At 36.0% G+C, this 25,250-nt stretch overlaps 1 protein-coding gene across 9 annotated transcripts in view; it reads left to right on the forward strand.

The window, feature by feature from the left end:
• The window catches only part of sash1a (SAM and SH3 domain containing 1a), a 168,036-nt gene that overhangs the window by 98,277 nt on the left and 44,509 nt on the right, over positions 1-25,250 (forward strand). For 3 of the 9 annotated variants that reach the window (XM_044105904.1, XM_044105907.1, XM_044105908.1), the window contains exon 1: positions 18,924-19,569. The exons of the other annotated variants lie outside the window; for them this stretch is intronic. In XM_044105904.1, the coding sequence (XP_043961839.1) occupies positions 19,462-19,569 (108 nt within the window). In that variant the 5' untranslated portion in view covers positions 18,924-19,461. Of the gene's footprint in view, positions 1-18,923; positions 19,570-25,250 lie in introns of those variants that run through there. 9 annotated transcript variants of the gene reach the window in all.

Below are 25,250 nucleotides of genomic sequence, written 5' to 3' on the forward strand. Positions count from 1 at the left end.
CCCATAACTCGGATAGTAGAAATTCTATGACAGGACTACTCTTTATTATGCACTCTATAACTTTACAAAAAAGTAACACAAAGAAAGTCATTGTTGAAAGAAAATTAAAGAACTGGTATTTTGGTCAAATGACACCAAGCTTGGTAGTGTGTGTGACATAAAACTAACTCTTTACATAATTCTGAACACATATTCACCGTGAAAATTGCATGGCGGCGTGGAATGCTTATATTTAGCAGGGACATATAACTTTCTTAAACTTTTAAAGATGTAAATAAATCTAAATAAGTGGCAATGATAAAAGATAACATTTTAGAGGCTGTAATAGCAAAGGTTCATGATCACAAACATGAATTTGGGGCTACAATAATCACTCATGGCCAAGACTTAAATAAGATTGTGAATATGTGACAACATTGGGAATTGGCTGTGTAGACAGTCTTTCCAAATGGACTACGCTTGAGTTGCACAGTAAAGAAGATTGGGCATAAGAAATTTCTATCACAACTGGTAGAGCCATGCCTACATACCTCAAGTTAATCGAGGCTGTGATTTCAGCCAAAAGTGATTCTACAATGTTGACTCAGAGGAGCTGAGTAAAAAGTTATCTTGTGAGGGTTTTTGTATTTATTTGTAAAAGAAAAAAAAATTCTAAACAATCTTTGATTTGTATCCCATTTCACAATTATTTGGCGCTTTTGTAGTTTTGTTTAAAAAATATATTTTTTATTTTTTACACAACATTCTAACAAAATACTTTGAGGTTTATAGTTGTAATGTAACACAATGTTTAAAAGGTCTGTAAATAATTTTCAAGGCGCTGTGTCATATAACATCTTGATGTGTCTAAATCATGATCTGTGAGCTCCGCAAGTGCAATTGAATTTATGTGCCCTCATTCCTAAAATAGATTTTCTTGATCCCACTCCTTTTCTGATGTTGTTAAAGCAGCCTCGTTTATTTCGGAAAATAGGAGTTGTCTGAGCTGCACTTAAAACATCTTGGTTGCTCATTCGTTTTATTTACCACCTACTCATTTTCATGGTTCCGTTTGATCCTGCCGCAGTTTGTCAGATTCATCTCGATTTTTTTTGTGAAAGTCACCTTCGTCGGTCTATGGCGCCTGGGAGTATGTACTGGAACGAGATGAAATTCTTTAGAACTTAAAGAACGCTACATAATTTGCATTTACTTTGATATGGATACATTGTGTTTCTTATGTCAAGCATGCATTTACTTCTATAGTAGTGATTATTAGGAAGAAGAAATGAAGCTGATAAAAACTATTGTTTCACACATTAATTAATAAGTGTATTAATTAAAAGTTTCAATTATATGGCTAGAGGTGGTACATTTGTACTAACTCAAATATGGTGTCATGCATGCTTATATTTTTTTTCCAGAGGGTTGCACATAAAGCCAAATTTCTTTTCAAGACTACATCCATCTTCAATTCCAAATCTGTCTAGTGTTGCAAGCTCTGGGTACATTGTGTAACTGTCTGTGGTTCTGCCGCTACTGCGAAGCCGGCATTTTTAACCTGATTAGCTGTAATGTTGTAAAAGTTATGGAGCCTGGAATATTTTTGGAGTTGTGAGCATGTCACAGGTTTCTCGACACATTGAGAGGAGCGGATTACAGCCATTATGCATTGTAGGCAGCTCTGTGCACGGACACAAAGAGCTCTGATTACCGCTGGCACTCTTGCCTCACTTCCCAGGATTGGCTGGCACAGTAAGGAAGTGGCGGCGGCTTTAACACAGATGTTGGCAACATAACGCAAGCCTAGCCACACACTGAATTAAAACATGTTCACGGTTGCCATGTTTTATTTGTTCAACAGCAGATGGCTTTTTCTGTACCATTCATGGTGAACCGTTTGAAAAACAATTTTTTTAGACAGTAGTATTACTCTACAAAAGTTTCAAATCACCACTAATATGTTAATAAATTCTATAACAGGAGCCAGACTTTTTTGTGGTTTTTTAAAGTTGTCTTGAGGAAAGCGTTTTGAAGGTTCTGTTTTTCTTTAACCTTTAGCTGCTTTTTTGCTAACTTGTACCCGGCTGTGACAGCATGGTTTGTACTTTGACTTTTAAAAGTAAACTGTGAAATTTATAAAAATGGAATACTGTATGAGAAGGGTCAGAGCTGAAATTAAATGTTTTACAGCAGATGAGTAGCATCTAAAAGGTATGTCTGCACAGGACCAGAGTGATTTGCTATTTTTATTGACTGTCTAACTCATGTATGGCAATTGTCAAATTGTTTTGTATTTGACATTTAACCTGTGCACATAAAACTGTTTTTGTGAAAGGTGTCAACATTAAGTAGAAAATTATTATTATTATTATTATTATTATTATTATTATTATTATTATTATTATTATTATTATTATTATTATTATTATTATTTGCAATGCATTGAATGTAGGATTTTTCTTGTTTCATTTATAAGTTAGTTTTGTGGATGTCCAGTTCTTTATCCCCAATACTGATGAGTTATTTAAGAATAGACATTTGTTGATATACTTAACACGTTTAAAAAATTTTAAATTAATAAATGTATGTCTGTATTTAATCCTGGAAGCTTTAAAGGGAATGCATATTCAGCACGCGTTAGTGTGTGTTTTCAGTTTTATTGCAACTATATAATTATCGTAACATCAGTTTGTCCAAAATTCATATCGCAAAGGATATCTTGGAGTGTAATAATTGTTGGCAAATATATTCCAAGTGTTATTAACTTGCATTTTTCATTCTCATGTCAAATTTAGCCAGTTGGACAGAGTCTATAGCAGCAGATGTTCACACTGGACACAAATTATATTCCCCAATCAGAGTGTTGGAGACGCAGAGGAGAAAAAGATGAAAATTGATATTCCAGGACAATATCATTATCACTTTATTTACCAATTACAACATTGCTACATTTTTATATATTGTGCATCCCTAAAACAGACTAAAATAAAAAGCATTGTAGGTGTTGCAAGAATGTCACAGAATCAGAAAGCCTAAATAAATACTAATCTAAAGAAACTGTGGGACTGTTGAACCAAATAAAAGTAATGGATGTTTAAGACTTTCACAATATTTGAATATTTAACTCCCAGCAACACTGAAAGAGCTTTTCAGTGTTTTTTTTGGGGGGGGTTTTCTGATAGTATAAGGTTTGTTTGTTTTTTAAATGAAAGATTTCCTCTCCTGTCCTAATTGAGATATACAAAATAGTGCAATAAAATAACATAACAATATATAATATTTATAAGTTGGCTCATGGGTGAAAGATGAAACATTTATTGTTTTTGATTTGAAATTTAGTTATACCATTTGCATCATTTCTTAGATCCAGTTTTATGATGCTGGCTGTTATTTTCCATCAGACTGAATGAGATGGTAAAACAGCCAACTCATCAGTGTATTTTGCCCATGTGTGTTTTGATCATTTAATGCATTAAAGAAATTATGATTTATAATCAAAGACTGCTTTTAAGGTAATAATTCTTCAGTTGTAAACACTTAGAAAAACCTGCAATATGTCCATCTCCACTACTATAACGCCAATAAAATTTGATTGTCTTTCCTTACACAAAGCGTTCACTCACAAACATGCATTTACGTCACCCATGGCAACAGCTTGGCAAAGATCAATGGTGATGTCAGCACTGATGTACGAGAGTTGGAGAGTGAAGTATGACCTCAACAGAGGGGATGTCCCAGTGGACCCATATCAGCTGCAGCTAGCACTTTTCTTTAGCACTTTCTCACACTCTGTAATCCGGCTAAAAAAACTAAAGCTGCCCCCACTTTAAACCCATACATGTGATACTTCACAGACAGCACAAATCATGATGAAGGTCTGACACACACAAGAAAGGACATGCACCTCACATCTGGTGCTGAGAATATTTAGAGAAATGGGAGGCAGATGGCTAAAGTTCATTTAAGAGGACAGCCCTGATTGATTAAATAAACTACTTTAATAATAAATGAAAACATTTTAAACCTTGCAATGTAACTTTTAGCATCTGTGCTGAATTTCCTACTAAGATGGAAATGCAGGTTCCTTTTTGCATTTTATAGGTTCACATGAACATTTTAAAACCCTCCCCAGCACACCCTATCTTAATAACAATGAAGATAATGTTAAAAACTAAAATAATGAGGTCAACATATGCAAAAGTCTTTCCAGAGGACTGTAAGTATTTTACTGTTTTCTATCATTTTCTTTTTTTTTTCTTTTTTTTTTTGATGATAAAGAGAAATTCTACTTTTTAGGTCATTTTGTACTTTGGATAAAATTTTCAAAAGAAAAGAAGCAATCAAATTGTAAATGCACTTTGTTAAATCAACTAGACTGCTCTGTCATCCATTCTGAAAATAAAACAAAGCATCTTTTAAAAAGACATATTTTCAAAAAAATATATTTGACAGTGCTATTGATTTAATGAATTTTCAATTTTACTGCATTATTTAGAAAAAATGGGGGGAAGGGGATTCTTGAGCTGAAATATTCAGTTCTGCAAATCATGACCTGCTGATGTGACTTCATCACAAATTGATTGCTCACTGTTTTATCCTTCACTGAGGCTGTTAGTGAAGTACTGTTCCTGCTAGTGGAGGTCATTGTGTTCTCTCAGCAAAAATTTGCTTACATGGGTTGCAGAGGTTCATTATATCATGTTTTGGTTTTTTTTTAAACTATAATTATAGCTGTTAGACACAACAGACAAGCGGGGTCTGTGTATTTCTCGTCTTTTCCTTTAACTCCCAGCAACTATTTATCCCGTCTCCTGCTGTCTCTGTCCTCGTCTTTCCAGGGATTCTTGACTTAGATGCTGGCTTCACATCAGGAAGCGCGTTTCTTTCTGGGATAAAAAAACTTTTCCTCTGCTGCTAATATGTCACTGGTGTGATGCAGAGAGGGTTGGTCAGCCCCGTCAACCATTGTCCTATTACCATGATAATGCTGAATTGGAAATTTATCTCACATCAGCTGAGTACTCACTTGTCCCAGTTTGCACACCTTAACATTTTATGCCCCTGAACTTCTAACAGATAATTAAGTAAACCAGCAACTAGGAGTGTTGATGAAAGATATATGGAAAAGCTACAATCTTGTGCTGTGTGTCTTTGCTCTTTATTTATTCATCTAATGCAAAGTGAATAAAGTAAAGCTCAACAATAAAGATAACTATTTGGCTCATAATTGGGTAACTAAAACAAAAAACTTGAACTAAAAGACAGAAACTACATTTTACCAACAATCTTATTGCAAATCTACTTTTTAGCGTGGAAGTCAAATAGTTAAACTGATTGTGAAGAAAGGAGAAGTGTTTGAGGTTTAATGGGAAGTATGTTGATATTGCAACTTAAATTATTGGAGCCATCTCCAGAATTTTTTCTTTAAGATTGGCATAGTTGTATTCAACAGTCTGCTACTCAAACAACAGTCATAATTGAGTTGTTCTAGGTCCTAGATGTGTTTGGGGGGGAAAAAAGTGCATTCATTCACATCTAAGAACATAGTTTTAAATCTCTTGATTTACATGATGTTTTAAATTGCAATAATAATCAGTCCTCAACTCATCCTCTCTGGAATAGATTTCCCATTGGTAGCCAGGTACTGCTAAAGATAAAGCCTGGAAAGAACACCAGCCAAAGAACATGTGGTAAAGGGAATCCAGATAATTGTGAGAATTTTGGTTGCTTACCAGATGAGAAGCATGTATTTTCTCTTACCTGAGGTGATTTCTCTTTCTTTGACTCCTTTTTTAGCTTTAGAACATCCAGAAAAGCTCTGAAGGGATCAGAAGGGAACATTCTGTGCACTAATTTATGACAGAGAGGCCACCAGGAGACAAAAATTAAACCTGGCCAAATCTGACTGTATTATTTGTGCTCTGCCCCAGGGGGAGCTCTTACTTCAGCTGTGGAGTTTAAAACTTTTTCTCCTTTCTCTTCTGGACCCACAGCCCTAAACTATCCTCATTTAACTTCTTTTTCTTTGTTACAAACTTTCTAAAAAGTTTATTTTTAAGAGATGTTCAATTTGGTGTTTGTCCTTTAGTTGCACAGTGGAAAATTCAAAGACTTAATTCACATGCAAAGAAAAACCCTTTTTTTCCGCCTTTTTCTATGCCATGACATCATAGGCTAAAGTGAGACCACAGCTGTAAACATGTTTCCACCACATGTGCTTGGCTTTCTAACACCAGACATTTGCCTGTATAAACACCGAAGATCGGATGTCTCACAGAGGATGTGTTGGCTAAATGTTAGACGCAATGCAGACCTGGCTGGGATTGTCCCAGCTCCACCTAAATTTCAGTGCCACACCTTAAAATTTTAATTCTGGACTTGATGCTGTGTGAAAGCATTTGAGTTATTGTTTAATTTATTTTAAAGAAATAGCTGAAAATTTGGGAACAAGATTATGTTGAAGCATTACAAACAGGTAAAATCCCACTGCTGTGCCCCCTTGGCATCCTCACAAAAAGGTTTAAGCAGCTTACATTTGTTTAAATACCTCTACAAAAACCACCACAGGCAACTTTAGATCATTTGGTAGGTTTATCTTTTATGACTTTGATGGTATCTGAAACTCAAACAGAAGAAGGAACGCTACGTTTTATAAAGGGGCTTTGATTGCACTCTTTTTAAAAAAAAAATCTCATTGTGTTCTGAAGAATATTGCTGAGGATACCAGACTTCACATAATTACATAGTTTAGTCAGACAGTCTCCAAAAATATTAAAGATAATGACATCTAGAGTTGATTCAAGTTTAGCTTTGTTCCTGACTGTTTGATGTTTTCTTATCCAGATTTAAATTTAGTGCCCACAATTAAATTAAGTATGCTGTTTATTTATTTATTTATTTTACATTATAGATAACTCTGGCAGGCAGAAAGAAGTGGAAACCACACTAATCTCTGCAAAAATCTAGTTTTGCTCCACAGGATATGGATCTCTTATTTTTATTTTTTTATAGGCAGCGTGGGCTCAACATCAAGCCCTGCAGCTCCAAACTGTCTGTGCCAACACCAGCCCCCTGTGATTGTAAATGTGTGTGTGCATGTGCATGTGCATGCACATGCGTTGGCGTGTGTGTGTGGTTGGATGTACTTCAGGGACACTCTTTTTGATGCCTTCTTTCCCGCATTTCTTTCTTGTTTAAGCATGTTTTCTAACCTACTAGACCAGTATATCTGTTTTACTTTCCTTGTTTAAGGAAACACATTTTTGTTGGTTGTGTTAAAAAAAGATGATTCCCTTATGTGCATATGTTTTAGATTGTAAGGTAACTATTTAAAGATAAGGTATCTTTATCATATTTTTATATTTTTTGATGCATGTTCTTTCAGCATCCATCATTCAAGTACAAAGATAAAAACAATCGACCTAGATTTAGATGAATGGCACCAAATCCAACCCTTAAAAAAATATTTAGGGGGACTTGTTGACCCCAAGTTGCCACTGTTCACCTTTCCACCAGTAAACCTTTTTAAACTTGCATATACAGTAGTATTTTGTTTAAGTGAACAGGTCATGACATGTGCCCTCATAGAAACAGGACATTTGAATTCCCAATTTATTTTACAATGAGCAATAAGGGTGAAAATCAAAGTCACACCAGTGAATTTGCAAACATCTGATATTTTTTCCACTAAATTAACTGCAGATAAACTAATGGTTGGATTCAGAAAAGAGAGTGTAATCAAATGTGCTGCAGTTAAAGATGAATTTATTTTAAATCTTTTCAACACAACTTTACCAATAATTGCAGGCGACCAAGTAAAAGCATCTAATAAGAAGGGTCAGAAGTTGTGTTGAGCTGAGACTGAGCCATTTGCAGACCAGTGCTCCTTCACCCAACAGTAATTCATTGTTGGTGAACCTATTAACCTTTAAACAGACTATAGTCCTGCTTAGATGTCTTAGCTTCAGGGAAGCTTTGCTCTCCCAGAAAGGTGGTGGGCTGGTGGACCAGTCTGTTTACTGGTGGACTGACTGACTCTAACTGGAATATCACAAATGAAACCTACTAATGATCACGGACCTATGTACAGTATTTGTTTTGTTTAATAGAGTTTGTTGTTGTGTGTTTGTATTTAATGAAAATCTGTGGGGACGTAAATGCCACAAAGCAACAGAGTGAGTGTAAGCTGGTGTAAAGAGGAGATGTGTGTTAATTAGCTCCCAGAAAGTGTCTGGAGGAGAGATCTCAGACAGTGACTCCCCACCAGCCCATAATGAGCTGCGGTCAGACTGAAGCAACCCTCACCACAGTTTCTGTCAGGAATTGGGCAATTGCCATAGTAACCTTTAAGTCAGTTTTTGCCCCAGAGGTTTAGGTGCAGCCTTTCCATCCAAGATGCAAAGTGTAGTTCCAGTTGTTCAGACAAATTAAAAATGTTACTTCTGTGTCATTGTTAGATTTTTTTTGTTTTTTAACATAAAAATTTATGGAAACTTGGAATTAAATTTTTAAAGCTTTGGTTTCCAAATTATGATACCCTTTTCTAATCAAATTATTAAAGTAAAACATCTCTCATTCTATAACCTACAGTAAAATCCAAATGTTTATAGTACCTTTAGCTATGGATTGTATCTTATATTGTTGATAAAAATCAACAATTGATTTAATACAATAAAACCAGGTCTTTTCTACACTTTAGATGACCGTCAACTTTATTTTTTTAAGAAAAGTGGGGATACCTTCAAACCTCTTTAAACAAGGTCCTTTTTAAAGGAATTGGGGATATCAAGAGTTTTTTGTAATTTTTCTGTGTGTACAATGACACCGGGTTCATATTTTTGTATGCAGGATGAGCATCAAAGTGGGGAAATTCCTGTGGAAAAAAAATGTAAGGGTCGCAATGGTTAGGTTCAGTTTGTTTTATGATTTTGTGGTTGGGTTAAGGGTAAACAGCTATCCAGCTGGAAAGACAGAAACTGTGCAGAGACTCAAATGTATACATACAAAAACAGCTGAAGAATGAACGTGGGACCTGACTATTTATGTGAAAACACTTCCTGAAAGAAAAGTTCTGTTAAAAAATTGTAACTTCTGATACCTTAATATTATGCTGAAGTCATAAATCTTGCACCAAAGTTATCTGTACATTTAAAATTTAATTTTCACTCCACTCTATATAAAATAATTGAGTATATACCCATAACATAATGATCGATTTCACAGGAGCACACATTTTTACTGACTACACTTACTTTTGTGCCCACACTGAACTCATCTAAATTGGGTAATAACTGCTGTAATAACTGTTGCAAATATTTCAACAAGGAATCTAAAATGTGATGTTTTTTTTTTGTTTTGTTTTTTTTTTAAATAAAAAGAAGTCTCAAACTAAAGAAAACCAAGGTGTATTAATGGACCAAAATGGTATTTGAAGCAGGAAACAAAGAGGCTGGAAAAAATGACGTGAAAAAAAAAATCAGAATTGAAGAAACCTGGTCCCATATAATTTTTGGATGCTTAAAATGTATAGGATAACAGTACAACCCTGTTTTTTACAGCACAATTAGAGTTTTGGGATGCATGATTATGGGGATAACATATATATCTATATTTTTATTTGTACAGCATTTATTGTACCAAACCCATTTACTGTCATGTGCAAGTGACTGAATCTAGTTTATGCAACAGATTGTGTTTCGCGCGTTGTGTGTGAGATGTATGGTGGTTGTGTGGATTCTGACAGTAATTACAGAAGTCTGTACCACAGCAGCTTGGGGCTGGCTCGGTAACAAGTCATTATAACATCTGATACATAACCAAATGTCAGCTGCATCTGCAGCATTTGCTGCTAGCAGCAGAATATAAATCAACAGAGACGCAGACTTTGTTTGCTTTTGGTGCATAACCTTTTTTTTTTTTTTTCATGGAAAGCTGATTCATATAAGTTTGACTTATCTTTAGATGTTATTTGCAATGTGCTTGCATCTATTTATTTAATTGTATTCAGTATTCCAGCATCAGTTTCAGTGTGTGACAGGAAAAACTGTCCATCACAAAGATTTCAGTAATTAGCCTGTGTCCTACGGCTGCATTGAAAATTTGTAATGAGAACGTCTCTGTACTTTTCAGAGTTCAGTATGTTTGACTATACTTGTTGCCTTTCTTTCAAAGTGTGGCAACAAGTATTGGTTGAATACTAACCAATATAATTGACTAAAACTTTGTTTTGGTCCTGTAAAGCATCAGGCACTAGGCCTACTTACCTGGGGAAACAAAGCAGACACAGGTCCATTAATGCTTCTTCAACCCCTGCTGGCTGCTGCCTTTTTAGATTTGGAATCATGGTGCAAATGTAAAGTAATATTGCTCGATATGTGAACTAAATAGTCCATTTATGCCAATGTTCCTGTGTGTTTTAGTTTTGGAAACCTCAGTAGAGAACTATAAACCTGAGCTTTGGGTGAAACTGCAGGGGATAATTATGCGGTGTGTTCACAGCACACATGGTCATTAATAACATTTAGGCCAAGCCTATTTTTACAGCTTCTAGCTTAGAGGCTAACATATGGCAGATGGGCTGACTGTGCATAACAGGATGTGAAGTTAAGTTTAATACACGCTCCTGCCTGGATGAGCAGGGCGTTTGTTTTGTGGATTGTAAGTATATCTGACAACAGCAGGGGGAACCACACTATCCTGTTATAGCAAATGAAACTCAGTTAGTCATGTGAACGGAGACATGTGGCTCAAGATAATTTAGAACTCTGATAAGCTTTAGAGAATAGGTCTATGAGAAAACAGTTCTACTTTAATTTACATTAAAGGTGGATTTAGTCAATTTTAGCTATCTATTTGTCACTAATTCTATCTTTATATCATTTCAATGTATTTAGATATTGACTATTCTGCCTCGGTAAAAAAGTATGAAAATTGTTTAAAAAAAAAACAACACAAAAGCATTTTCATAAATTCAGTGTATGGAGTGATTGTTGCTTTTTTTTAAACACACATGCATGCACACGCGTGCATATATATATATATATATATATATGTACACAGTCTTCTCACCTGTTGCTGTGCACTGATTATTTTTTAGAATTCTTTCTGTTTGTGACAAACACTGAAACCCATGCTGTGGACAGCAAAGGACCTTGTCTGTCATTTTTATTAGGGTGACTGGGATTATGAAACTGCAAAGATATGCTTTTTGACATATTTTTAAAATCATAAGCGATTTACTGTGAGGATCTCTAGTTGTGTATATAAAAATATTGAGACTGAAACTTATATTTTTCTCACAGTGAAACTGGATTACAACAGTACCTATCGTCCAGAACACTACCCAAGATGAGGCATTGGACATTAGCTCAGAGCCTGGCAGTGCCACCTTAACAGCCATACAGCTGCAAGCAGAGTCTTATGACCTCGGACTAGAGGAAGGGCAGCACATTAGCTTTGTCTACACTCATACAAACAAACAAACAAATGGCAAAATCAATTCCTTTTTTGTAGGCAAATACATCTACAAATATCTTTTCATAGCTTTTTTTATTTCATGGTTACCAAACATTTGGCCTTTCACACAGTTCTGATCACTTATTACATTAGAATATCACTTAGATCCAAATAAACATGCGGTTCATTCAGTTTGGCATGTTCCAAAATATTGGAAAAATAAATAAATATAAAGATTCTCAGCTCATACGCTCACACAGTATTATAATCTAAGAACTTAATGCATGATTGTGGAAACATGCACTGCACTGAGAAATTGAAGATCTGGGGCTTAGATGAGATATATGTTGCTGTACAGATTTTTTTCACAGATTCAGAAAATGGATATGGACTTGTAAATACTATAAATTTTGTATGTTACACATGAAATTTTTCTGTAGAATTTGCTGGTAACAAAATTAATAAGAAACTGATTTAGATAAGTGAACAGAAGACAAATTTCTTTGAAAATGTTTTGTCTTTAATAACGGCATCAGCAGGGCCTCTTGTGAAACACTGAGAACCTTGAGAACCATCGATGTCCCTTTGGATGTCTGTGTCACATTAAAAAGATGAAGATGTCAAGATTTGATGTATGAAAGTAATAACCCTACTTCCTAATGGGTTTCAATGACATGGCAAACAAGCTCAGAGCTGTTTGTGAAGTGTTAATGTTGGTTGTTTTTCTCTCACAGCAGGTCATCACACGCACCTCATACCCCAGACAGATCTTCATATCTTCTTCTACCTCCTATCTGTTTACTGTTGTGTTGAAATCACTATGTGTCTTTATCTTACATTTCTCACTTGCCATTGTTTCTTTCGCCTCTGTTGCCTGGAGCTAATTCCACTGTTTAAATCTAAAGTTGAGATTTCTGTAGGTTTCAAAAGATTTTAGTGTTATGCTTGACCACCCTATGAAAATTGAAACCTAGAACACATACATACTAAAAGCCAGTGGGGGTCCCCTAAACCTTTGTTTTACACCATAGTGTTGATTTAATTTAATATACTGCTTAACTGAGTATGTGCATGTGTGCTGGGGAGGTTGAAGCAAGAGAACAGTAATTAGTTTTCATGCTAATTGGACTTGGTTGATAACTCCCACACAAACTTGACAGTGTGGAAAGCACAGTGGGGCAGGCTGGCCTGCTCATTTCACACACCCATGTGTTTTATTTGCACGGCAGAATACACAAAAGTGTGTGCAAAAATAAAGAATCACCAATGCGTGAATTAAACGGCATTAAAAGCAGTTTGAATGGCCAGGGTCTGTTAGACCTTTGCAACTGAATTAATGATGTAACTTTCTTGATCCAAGAACAGAGTCTATGCTCGAAGAAAGCCGTTTAGGTGACCACATTCAGCTGGATGTGCAAATATAACATGTTTGAGAAAAGATTTTGTAATTGGTGCTGTAGTTGAAATTAATTATTTTTTTCTTGGAACCTTGTAAACAGAGAAGGATGCAGGCTACAACACTGGTCCTGGACTATTTTTTATCACTATCAAACTGCTGAGTGTGTAATTTGTGTCAATGTAATGTGGTCCTGGATAACATTCCTTAAATGCATGGGTGCTGTCCTTGATGTTAGCCTGCTACACTGTAAATCTCTCTGCTGATATGCTCTTGACTCCCTCAGGAGATATTTTTGAACTCAGAGGTCACTGACCTTCAGCCAGGGTCACTTTCGCTCTCAGGGGAGGTCCTGTTTTGCTTTAATGATACCTGCATTCTTTTTCTATCTCTATCTCTATCTTGACTTCTTTTTTTTCAGTTTTTTTGGTTTTGGATCCAATTCTATTGAGTACCTAGTACCTCAAAGACTTTGGAGGTTTGAAACTCAATATTACATCATCAGTATTAAAGACTGATTCTCATTCATACTGATGTTTATGTAGACATGATTCTTGGTTGATACTTTTCTTCTCTCTCCAACTTACAATTGTTGTGTGATAATAGCCACGGCTGAACTTTCTATGGCTCTTCAAGACTATTTAGCCTGTGGGAGTATTTGAGTGGTAAATTAAAGAACTCAAGTGGGAGATTAGTTGATTCTTTGTAGCTGTAAGGTCTCTGCAAGGTTTAATTTTTCTCTGCGTGATATCTACAAGACAGATAGGACTCTTCCCTACTTATGTCTTCATGAATGTATTACAAGATTGACACTTTTGGGCCATCTTAAAGTACTCTTTAACCCCTATCTGGTTTAGTGGGAGTGAAATTGCTCCCTGACTGTTACTACTTTCAAAATGTTGCTTTTTTTTCTACTTTGAATTTTACTTCAGAAAGTCGTTGTCAGCATATTATCAGTATGGTTAGTATAGCTGGCATTATTACCAAAGCTACAATTTATGTGTATTTTCCCCAGAGCATTCAAACTCTTATTTATCTGAGATTTTCAACAAGTTCCCAACATTTTGGGATCCAATATTTTTCATCACAAACAAAGACTGAACTTTTAAAGCATTTAAAAAGACTAATGCTGCTCTATGTTATCTCCTACAGGTCTCACAATAGCCAAATTGAATCTCATACACGTCAAATTGGCCTATATTCAAAAATTATAGTAAACAGAAATGCCTGTCCAAAATAACCAGTGAGACTGCACACTAGATCATATGCTGGAAGGTGGTTGAAATTGCAGAACACAACTTCAATTTGGTCTAAATTGCAGCCCTCAGGAAACTGAGAGGAACATGCTGCTACAGGTGTTTGAAAAAGGATGGTTCTGCATGTTTTAGCAGGTGTATCCGTATTTGAAACTACATTGTTAAAACAGTGTGCAAAAAACCCTAAATTGTGTTACCAGTGATCATCTGACCTTGTTCACACAGGAAATTAAAATGTGGCTGTAGATCAGTCATAGGTTTTGCCACTTTATGATTTCACAGCTTTTATCCCTTCAGCTTTTGTTCCAACCCATTTAAGTTTTACAGCTTTACATAGGGGACTGCTGAGAACCATTGTGTTACACATACCTTACCATGCAAAAGTGGAAATGGTGGAAAGCAGGCTGTAATATCTCGTATAATAGCCATTGTTTATGTTCATACCCAAATCCGGCTTAATTTCAAATAAATACACAAAGAATGAAGACGAAGCTTCGAATAAGAAAATTTCAGCATGTAATCACTTTTCTGTTAGCATCTGCTGAAATAGGCAGAGTTACTGCTGTGTTTTCTTGTCTGACAGTGCAGCAACATGAGTTGTATTTGTGGAAAGAGGAAAAGATGGCTGAATACACACATATATTATTAGCAGAATAAGCAGCCTTCCTTTTCTTTTTCAATAATAGTTTGACCCTTCCATTTGTGGTCCTCAAGATAGGGGTCACACGATCTGGCTTTGGGTAGACATATTACAAACTATATTTGTCCAGAGGAGTAAGTGTTTCAAGCACTATTCTTAAGAGCAACACCATTGGACAGCTCAAACTTTAACAATAGGATGGTCATGTTGATCATTACAATACAATCCTTACATGCCTTTGCTTTTGCACTACCAATATTACAGATTATAGGTTAACAGTGCAGACCTCCCACACTGTCAAATCACCAAGCTGCAAAGCAGGTCTTATGAGGAGAAGAGTGTTTCTGTGTGTTTAGACTATAAGCAGGACACTGGTGAGCAGCTTCCACTCATCCAAAACCTCTAAAAGCCCTTCCTCACCTACATAAACTTTGAAACTTGATATTGTATGCAAAGGAATGTTTAGTGCCAACAAAGAAGGAGTATGGACACAGAAATCTTCAGTTAATAACATGCAACCTCCATATTGTCACCTTCCTAAAATAATGGCCTAAGTTTTTTTTTTGTTTGTTTGTTTTTTTTTTAACAAATGATTATTTAGGCAAAAAAACAAAAAGAAAAAACAACTTTTGACAAAAAGTTACTTATTGTTTGAGGAAGGTTACCAGATTAGTGGATTAGACAAAAGTAGACTTAACTTTTTCTCTAGTGTGAAACTGCTGTTTTCCTATGTTAGATCAATGTGCTTGAAGGTTTTTTTTTTGATAACAAGCGCTTAAATGTCAATGGACTTTCTTTAAAGAGAAGAAAGATTACTTCAGCTCTGCAATTTTTGCATTTCTTCTGAGGTCTGAGTTCTATGATAGATTAGGCAAACTAAATCAGTTGTCGTGTGAATAGTCCTCCTTGCTTGAGGGTTGGGGAACCTATGCCCTATCATAACACTCTCTTTAGCATTTTTGCTAGGAGTGTTCATGTTACACATTTCTTTCTGTTTGTATTGGTGTTTTTATTTAATGCTAAGAAGATAATCAGGGATTAGCATGTTATGCCTTAGGATCGCTGATTTCTTGGCATGTTCAAGGCTTTTTGTCCGTGTTTGTGTTTCAGTTTTCTCAATTGTTACAATGTGCAACATGTGCAAAGCTGATTAAAACTAACTTTGATAGCTGAGTTTGCACATTGTGACTCCAGGTTTCTGAGCATTTATGTTGATTAAATGTGAAATAACTAAGGCAGAAATGAAATTCTGGGAACGCCCAACCTTCAAGAAGTGTTTATTGCTGCATGTTCAAAAAATGTCCACCCCAATGTTAACTAAAAAACTTGATATTCACTATTTGTAAACTCAACAGATGCGTTCAATGCGTTATCCGTTCTGCTTCATGGTTCCACCTACATCTACCACATGGTATCCATTTCAAACTAGTTCAAATGCACAAGAATCTTTTATCTAGCAGAGCTAAACGTGTCCATGAAACACATTTCTAACCAGAATAGCACAGAATGCCTTCCATTTACTGAACTGCCACCTAAAACTCTGGATTTCTGGTTTTATATTAGGTTCAACATTTACCCAAGGATACTCAGAAAACATGTACTCATGGGACTGATATGTGTAAGAAATGACCTGGAAAAAATGTGAACCAGATGACATTTTTCAAGGCTTACATAAGAAAACTATATGAAACTATGTGGAACTGAAGTCAAATTTCTTGTTTATTTGCACAAACTCTGGAAAAAAAACAAACTTGTTTGATCAGCCTTTGTAGGACTAATACAATCCAACTTTGGTTAAAATTTTTAATCCACATGGATCCCAGAGCTGTAGCACATAGCAAGCAAATTTTCCTAAAGCCAAACTGAGAACAACTTAAGACCTTCATTTGTGTGTCATTGGTTTATTGATATTGGTGGCATGTATTCAAATCAAATGGGTCCCATACAAGAAGCCCATTTTGTGACCAGTCACAAACAGTGCTCTTACAAACTGAGCAAACTACATATAGTTAACATGGACCCCTGTTGGGATTCATTTGTAGGGAAAACAAAAGTAAAAGAGGCAAAAAGAGGTGCAAAATATCAACAGGAGGTAAAGTTTAGATTAAGTGTCACACATTCATAAATTATTAATATGGCATCAGCTTTCTATATCCAGACTTCTTCTAGTAAAATGTTACTATTATGAACAAGTTAGTATGAATGTGAGTAATCACTTACCAATTGCAATACAAGCCAATAATGATGCTTTTCATATACATGCAGTTAAACTGTATGTCATGCAGCCATACATGATGTAAAAATTCATTGTACAGTACTGCATTGAATGGTAGTACTTAAGCCACACCTCATTGTACTAATGAACTTACTATATAGCTACGTAGTTGAGAGTAGACCTTACATTACACACGTTTAGACTCCCAGTGAAACTGAAGCTTTGGAGGATTATAAACTGATCGCCTTTTGCACAGTTTCAGAAAGGAATGTGGGGTGAACAGTTTTTTTTTTTTTTTTTTTTTGTTTTTGTACCTTTTCTATCCTTTTTCATGTGTTACTTTTAATTTTAATTATTTGGCTGCATGTGGTGACTGAGCTAATAAACAGCAGATAATGCAACATTTTTGGGTGGAAAAGTGGAGCTGAATCAGGATGAGTGAAATACTTTGTTCTCTACCTCTTCATCCCTGGTTGTGTCATACGACCTGACAGCTGGGCCTGCTCTGAGAAAATGAGCTATGAGAAAATGCACTCTTTACAACAACAGGGAGAGCCAAAGACAGCTTCAGGACTTCTTCATTATCAAGGAGACGCCTGCAGGCAGGGCATAACAAATGGCTGATCAGACAGGCGAGCTGTGCAATTTCATGCTTGTACATTAAGTGTTCGTCTCTGTGCGACTTATATTCAAATCTGCGGTTCAAAAAGCATAGCTTTCGCACAACACAGCAACAGTTTTATAATGTTTGTGTATACTCTTAGTAATTAAGATGAAGTCATTACAGAAGCGTTTTGGTAAAAGTTTGTCTGCAACATTTACAAGCATTTCCCAGATTTGTGCTAGCTTACAGAAGCTGGGCATACAGGAAAAACAAACAAACAAACAACAAAATCTTTTTTCTATTATGTTTTTATTGTTTTTGAAGCAATAATGTGGCTTCCCTATTCAATCCTTATTCAAAGTGGGGAGCTTTTCAGAATATGTAGAAACATTTCTTGGGTTCCTTGGCAGACATCTCTTATTTGTGTCTTTTTGGGTCACCACAACCAGGGCCAGGTTGTAACCATTAAATATCACACCAGCCTTAACAGAATTTCAGGAGTTTTATTGAGCTTTTGCTAGATACAATATAGCAGTGAAATAAAAATAAATCATACAAGATTTTGGAATACTGAGCAACACTGTCTGTTCTTTCTTTAATGCAGACAAGATGTTTATATAAAATATAAGTTTATATAAAATAAGTTTTATATAAAATAAACTTCTGAAGTTTATATAAAAAATAAACTTCTGAAGTTTATATAAAAAATAAACTTCTGAAGTTTATATAAAAAATAAACTTCTGAAGTTTATATAAAATATAAACTTCCGTAGAACATGACATCATTTTTTTTGTCAATGACTTAAGACATTCTCTGACACACTATTGTATTTGAAGAGGTGAACTTTTGTGCTTTCATAGATTATTTGAAAGCACAAATAATCATTTCTTTTTGTCCAAGGTAAAAAAAGAAATGCACAGTTTGGATTTGGAAACAATTGTAATCAGATATATTCATATTTTGAATGGTTCAACTGTAAAAACAAATAAATTAATTAAAACATGAATACAAATTAATGAATAAACTCAGCAGCTCAGCTTCTGGTCTCTTACTTATAGACAGCTATGCCACTCTAGCCCCTCTTTTGCTGGGACTGGTTCATAGAAGGGAATATACACAGTAAAAATCTGAATAAACAAATTAAAAATATGCCTAAAATTGTGTCCAGCGTGAACAAAAACTTTATTGGCCTTCTTGGCTAAAACGTATCAGAGGCTACGTGCCTGTAACCCATATTTCTTTTGTTGTTATAACTATACATAATGAGTTGTTAGCGGTGTTACAAAAAGTGTTTTTTTCTTCTTCCTCCTGTTGGGAGGAGTGTGAGGGGGAGAGAGAGGGAGGGAGACGCAGCGGGTGAACTGAGGGGGGAGGCGCACTGTTTGGAACTGTTTCTCTGAGAAGCGGCGGATCTCTTACTCCAACTTTTTTTAATGGAATTGCCTGTTGCGCTACTTTAAGGATTTCACTAACTTTTTAAAAACTTTTAGCCAGACCATTCTGATCTCTTCTCCCCCGTCGGCTTTAGGAGAGGAGGGGTTGTTTAGTTCCCAGGCACGGATCCGCGCTGTTCGGTTTTCAGCCGAAGTTGGATCAGCGCAGATTCGTGATATTTCATTATTAATCTGAAATTATTATTATTTTTTTTTTTGCCTTCTTGGAGAATTTGCCAGCATGTCAGGACGCAATTTATTCACCAAACCTCGAACTGTTCCAAGCAATTTTGGAACACTTTACTGGTGCGTCAAGGGCAACTTTTAAAAAAACAAAAAAACAAAAAAACAAACAAAAAAAAAAACAGCCTTGGCATCAATCTCTCAATCTCTCGTGTTGCTTCGGGTCTCATCTCCCCGCCTGTGGGTTTAGTGTCTGGATTTACACCTTACTGAGTGCGAACACTTTCCCCCTCTAACATGGAGGGCGATCAGGGGCTCGATGCGTTCTCCGAGGAGCCCCAGACAGACACCGCCGCAGCGTCTGATAGTTTCTCTCAACTGTGGACGGACGTCATGGGAATGCTGGTGAGTTTTTGAAGGGGGGGTAAATGGGGTAGACAGGACCACGTACTGACATCAGACTCAACCCGCTGTGACTTTTCACCCCGTTATCCTCGAAGGTGGCACTGATTTGCACGTCTGCTTATTGTGTTGCGGCGCATGCGAGTCAACCATCAGACAAACACGTCCTTACAGGCCCCGGTTTCAAACTCAAGGACCAGCACTCTGTTAGTAGTGTGTCCAGGCGGTTCGTTTTGCTGCGTCAAGACTGGCTTGGCAGGTTTGGCGTACTTTTTGTTGTAGTATGGATGTTATCTCTATTATAATTAGAAGTTGTGTTTTTTCTATCTTCTTTATATCTGGGAATATTTTGTTGTTACTGCACCACAGATTTAAGGTATTCTTAGAGTTGGGTGTTGTATAATCACCTGTTCCAAAAACTGAGGATAACAGAGTTGATGAGATCAATATAGTGGCTGTTGGTGCCGTTTGTGTTGTCAGTGTACTACTGCTTTATTAACGTAAAAAAAAATGCTTGTGTACTCCACCAGTGTTCAAAGTGGGGATTTCCTTCCACAAACATTTTGCGATTGAGAAGCTAAAATGTTAAGACATTACTGACATATTTTATTTTTTTTTTATTATAAAATCTACATTACTTTAAAGTCCAAACACATGTAAAAGTAGAAATGCTGATCATTACAGGTGTTGTCATTACATAAATCTGATGATTATAAAGTATTTAGTACGTTTTGTAAGCATATCCAATAATATTAGATTTGATAAACTTGAGGATGAGTACCACAATTTGATGATGCATACAAATCAAAACGTATTACAATTATAATGATCAATGATGTATTACTTTACTTTCATTTTAATAAAGTCTTAAACAAAAATATTGAAGTATCTCCTACCTAATTTAGTAATAGTTCTAAATCATTGATCTTTTACGCCTTTTTGTCATTCTGCTCCATAGTTCTACTGGGCACTCGGATATTATGTAGATACTCAGCTTTGTTGGTTTCCTCATGACAGTGAGTGTTTTTCATAATCAAAAAATTCCAAACTGCCAAAGGTGTCTTTTTGTGTTAATTAATGGAGGATGTAGCAACCTTCCAGCCAGCTGACCAGCTGTGCACAGCTTTGTTCAGCTGTGATACTTTCTCTGGGATCTCATCTAAAGGTTTTCTGTTCTTTGTGGTTTTTATACCGGGCCTTTTGAAACCTTTTGTATATCTTGACGCTGATAATCTGTCCAGCCCTTATATAATCCTCAGTAATGATGGAACGTCATCATCAATCAGACTGAGCTCCTTTTTTTAATCCTCACTCACAAATCAGATCTTCTGAGGCTCTTCTTGCCGGCACATTTGATCCGATTGATCCTCCGACCAAATGTCCTGCAGTCACTTTCCAGCCTGTGAAAAAGCCTGAGGTGATAATTTGGTTTGGTCTGGCACTGAGGATGTGAATGGGGTGGAAATGCTGAATTGCGTGTGTGCAAAAGGTTGAGGGTGACTGGTGGGTGGTGTGCTGTCCTGCCCTTCTGACACTAGGTGGGAGACCTGGCTCCCAGCCAAGCAATTTCTCTAGATTTATTACTCTAGAGGCAAATGGCTTTCAGCCTGGTGCTCATCTTTGTTGTTTTTCCCTCTCCTTGAACTGAAAAACTAAAATTTGCAGTAAGCTTATTTAGTCTTTCAACTGCAGCATCATCAAGTCACAGCCATATTTCTTTAGATAATTTAGATATATAGGGCATTTTAGATAATTTAAAGTTAAGTTGTTCTTGCTCCTTACTCTACTGCATAATTTTGGGCTTAGGTATTTTCTTTTTTTTTTTTGGTAGAATTCAATAGCCTGAAGTGCAGATGTGCTAAGTAAGTGTAAATGTATGACAACATATCTGAGCTTAAAAATTATAATCAAATGAAAACGTCCTCAAATAATTTTGCGACTTCAAAGTCCAATGCTCTCAGGGCCATCACAAGTTTATGTTAGATGTAAAATTTGCAGGAGGGAATGTTTATTTAATTATTACTCCAGAGGACACAATACTGTAGACTTTTGTTTAACCTGGCTTTAAATGGCTCCTCATCATTTTAGCACTTCACCCATTTTATTTATTTCGTCTCCTGAGCTGTCCCATGGTTCTTGTGGGATTGGATATCAGTTTGTTTTTCTTGCTAGAAACATCTAATTAGAAATGATGGTAAAATTTTGAGATTTTGCACACCTGATCAAGTCAATCAGGTTTATTTGTAGGGCACATTGCAGCAAGATAGCAGTTCGAAGTGCTTACTGGTTTTCTTCATTTACATTCAGCTTTAAACAATGTATCATTTGCTTTGTAGCATTTTGTTGTATTTTCCTGTAGAAAGGGCAGTTGATTACATAACGGTGAAGACTTAAGTAAATTGACCTTTATTATACACTTTATCTTAAGAACTTGCTCTGACTCCTATCTTTAAGCACACTGTAAGACCCTAGAAACAGTAAATACCATATGTATGGTACAATTAAATACATGTGCTATATATAACCAGCGCTCTATGACTTTCAATAGCTTTTGTTTTTCTTGAGGTCCCGACAAAGGAATGGCCTTTAGATTTGGGTTTATCCAACCCTGCCCGTTGGATTGAAATCATTGTAGCAAGTCTGGTCTTGGCCCTCTGTGCATGAAACCTTATCTTTACAGACAGTTATCTAACTTTGTTCAGTATGCTCACTATTTGGTCTGAACACACAATATATTTAGGAACTTAATACTGGAATGGTTGTGCGGACACAGCATTAAAGTACCCATCAGCAAAAACCCTGTAATCCATCTAATAAAATAACTATTTGCATCTTTAAGGAACCTTTTCATCTTGTTTGGACTGTAAGTCCAAGAATGTCAGCCTGTATATGTTTCCGAGGGCCCCCTGTCAGTAATGTGTGTTTAATAAGAATAGCTAAGAGAGGCAGATTTTTTTGTGATGGTAGGTGGAGTTAATACTCTTCAAACTAATTAAGATTCACACGCAGATTAGGCGCAGAAGTATGAGCTATAACTTTTAAGTGGTTGAGACTGACAGTACAGACCTCTCGATGAAACTTATTTTTAAATTCAAATAAGTTATACTCAGTATGCATCTACTGTCTATTTGTGGTGACATCTGTATTCCTGTCTTTCCTTTTAAACATTTTTGGCAAACCAATCTTACATATGGATTGCCATATGTGTTTGTTAGATCTGTTTTATTTCTTAATGAAGCTATAAATACAAAAATTGACTTTCAGTTTACATACCTGAACAACTGACAGTGACTTGGTACTCCCCCACTTGATAATTCTCTTGATTTTGCTGGAAAAGCTGTCTCGAGCTGAAACCTTGTGGAAATATTTTACTTCTCTGCAGAGAATTTGTGTCTTCTTGAAAAGTATTTTGTGGTGTTTAATGCAGTATGGGAGGAGGAAGTGTGTCCATTTGAAGACTGCTGATTATGTAAGACACAGAGTTTTGTCTGTAAATATGGGACTCTACTTTTCATGGTCCGAAAGGTTATGATTTTATTATGTTGGTCTAATAAGCCCATGATAATATGGTACCTTAATCTAGAGACCATATTGAAAAATGGGCTCTTGTCCAAAATAACCTTAGTTCTGTTATTTTGTCTCCTTTCTAGAAATGTTCCAGCCTGGTCTTGTTTACAACCTGATCCTTCCTTCCTCATTTTAACTTTACACTGCCATGTCCAGGCTCATTATTTAGGTCAGACAGAGATCTGTAAAGTTTCCTCTTCTGGGATGGCACTGCTCTGTTTAGCTAAAGCGGATATCCTAAGGAAGTTCTTTGAAAGACTGAGCTTTGGCCTATGGCATTATCTTCCTAAACGTTCTTCCACCTTTGGTTCCCAAGACCAATGATGAAGCCCCATGTCAGCAATCATCTGGCACCTGATTGTTCCCAATTGAGCACCGTTAGTCAGACCTTAAAAGATGATGCATGAACATTTCATTTATCCTTATCTATTGTCTAGTTTGCTCAGTCTACTCCTCTCGGCTTCATAGTGTTGGTTGGCACATCTCAGCTCTGTGATTATGGTATTTATATAAGCTTTGATAATGTCTGAAAATGTTTGCAAATATTTTTTGTTTTGTGGCTTTCTGTGTAGGGCAAGTGTTTGCGACTCATCCTAAATTGAGATAATATCTTAATAATAGCAACTACTAGTCATTATAGTAATAATCAGGGTATATTTTAAAACCGGCTCTTCCTGTCCTGATGTTGTGCTGTAGGTGAAAACGTTCAATGCCCATGCTGTGACTTTATCGACCATGTCTCTGTTGTAAATTGTTCTCATTGTCCTGAGGTTTGAGTTCAGGTTTTCATGAAGCTACTCCTTGGATAATAATCAAACCTCGCACCCTACCACTTCCCAGGGTGGTAGGGTGCGAGTGTGTAACAGTCTCTAACATGGGAAAAACAATTTAGGTAGAAGGAAATGTTACGTTTGTAGCATTTTATAATGTTTCTTCAGGGTTAACACATGCATTTTGAATGAAACACTTCCCAATACAATGTAAAAAAGCAAACAGACAAGCAAACAAAAATAAAAACATGATAAAAATATGAGGTGAGTGTAAATTTACTGTGAGTTTAGATTCTAAGTAAACCTGAGATCTCAGTGCAATCTGTGGAAAAGGCTTCAACAGAAATTTGCCATTTCAAATAATCATGGGCTCATTTTGGAAATGCTGTCTTTTGGGTTACGGGAACAGTGAAAATGAAAGTGTTACAGTTGTGAGGAAATATTATTACCAAACTGAACTAATGTGAAACAAAAAAAAAATTAATAAACCACAGTTTTATTGGCAGCCAGCACAAAGTCATTTCACACAATGCCAATTCCAGATTGTTATAACATACTTAAAGAAGTCTCATAGTCAACAAATCTATTGCATGTAATGTTTCAACAAGATGGCTTCATTTGGGATTGTTTTTCTGTCATTTTTGAAAAACTTAAGTCAGACTGTAGACTAGAATAATGTGTTGGTTTTTGATGTGATTCTGTTAAAATGTGATTGTCTTAAATCCACTTTAAAAATAAATAAAACACAAGAGTTAAGATTTCTAAGAACTATTTATCATTCAGTCACACTGGCACAATTTTAGCTACTTTTATTCATATTTGTTCATAAGAGATATTAAACTTCAAATGTATTTCTGTGATTGACATAGATGCTAATTATCTGCAGTAATCTGAGGCAATATTTAATGAAAGCTGTGTGATGTGTATCACAGTAATTTATAGCAGCAGTATCGCTACTGCGTAACAATCTTCTGTGAGGCTATTGAGTTGCATGTACTCTTGAAGCACACCGATAGGTGGATGAAACCTCAGCTGTTCAAAGGGATTGCGTTTTCATGGAGCTCATAACATGAAGCACCCCCACTTCCCCATTACTGTAAATACACATGAAATCACACACATTCTTGTATGGGTGTTGCTTTCTGTGGAGCTATTGTTGCCTTTGTTCAAGTCATAATGGGGAGTTTGCCTCCCCTTACATCCAGGGTGGAGTAGCTGTTGCGTCAGCTAAAGCAGCATTACTCATTATTTCAAATATCCATGGGGCTAGGCAGGTTTGTAAGTCTGAATATATTATTTCTTAAACAAATTTAAATTATGCTTGATTATTTTAGAGGTTAGTTGTTT

This window comes from Gambusia affinis, linkage group LG22, assembly GCF_019740435.1.
Source record: "Gambusia affinis linkage group LG22, SWU_Gaff_1.0, whole genome shotgun sequence".
NCBI classification, from domain to species: domain Eukaryota; kingdom Metazoa; phylum Chordata; class Actinopteri; order Cyprinodontiformes; family Poeciliidae; genus Gambusia; species Gambusia affinis.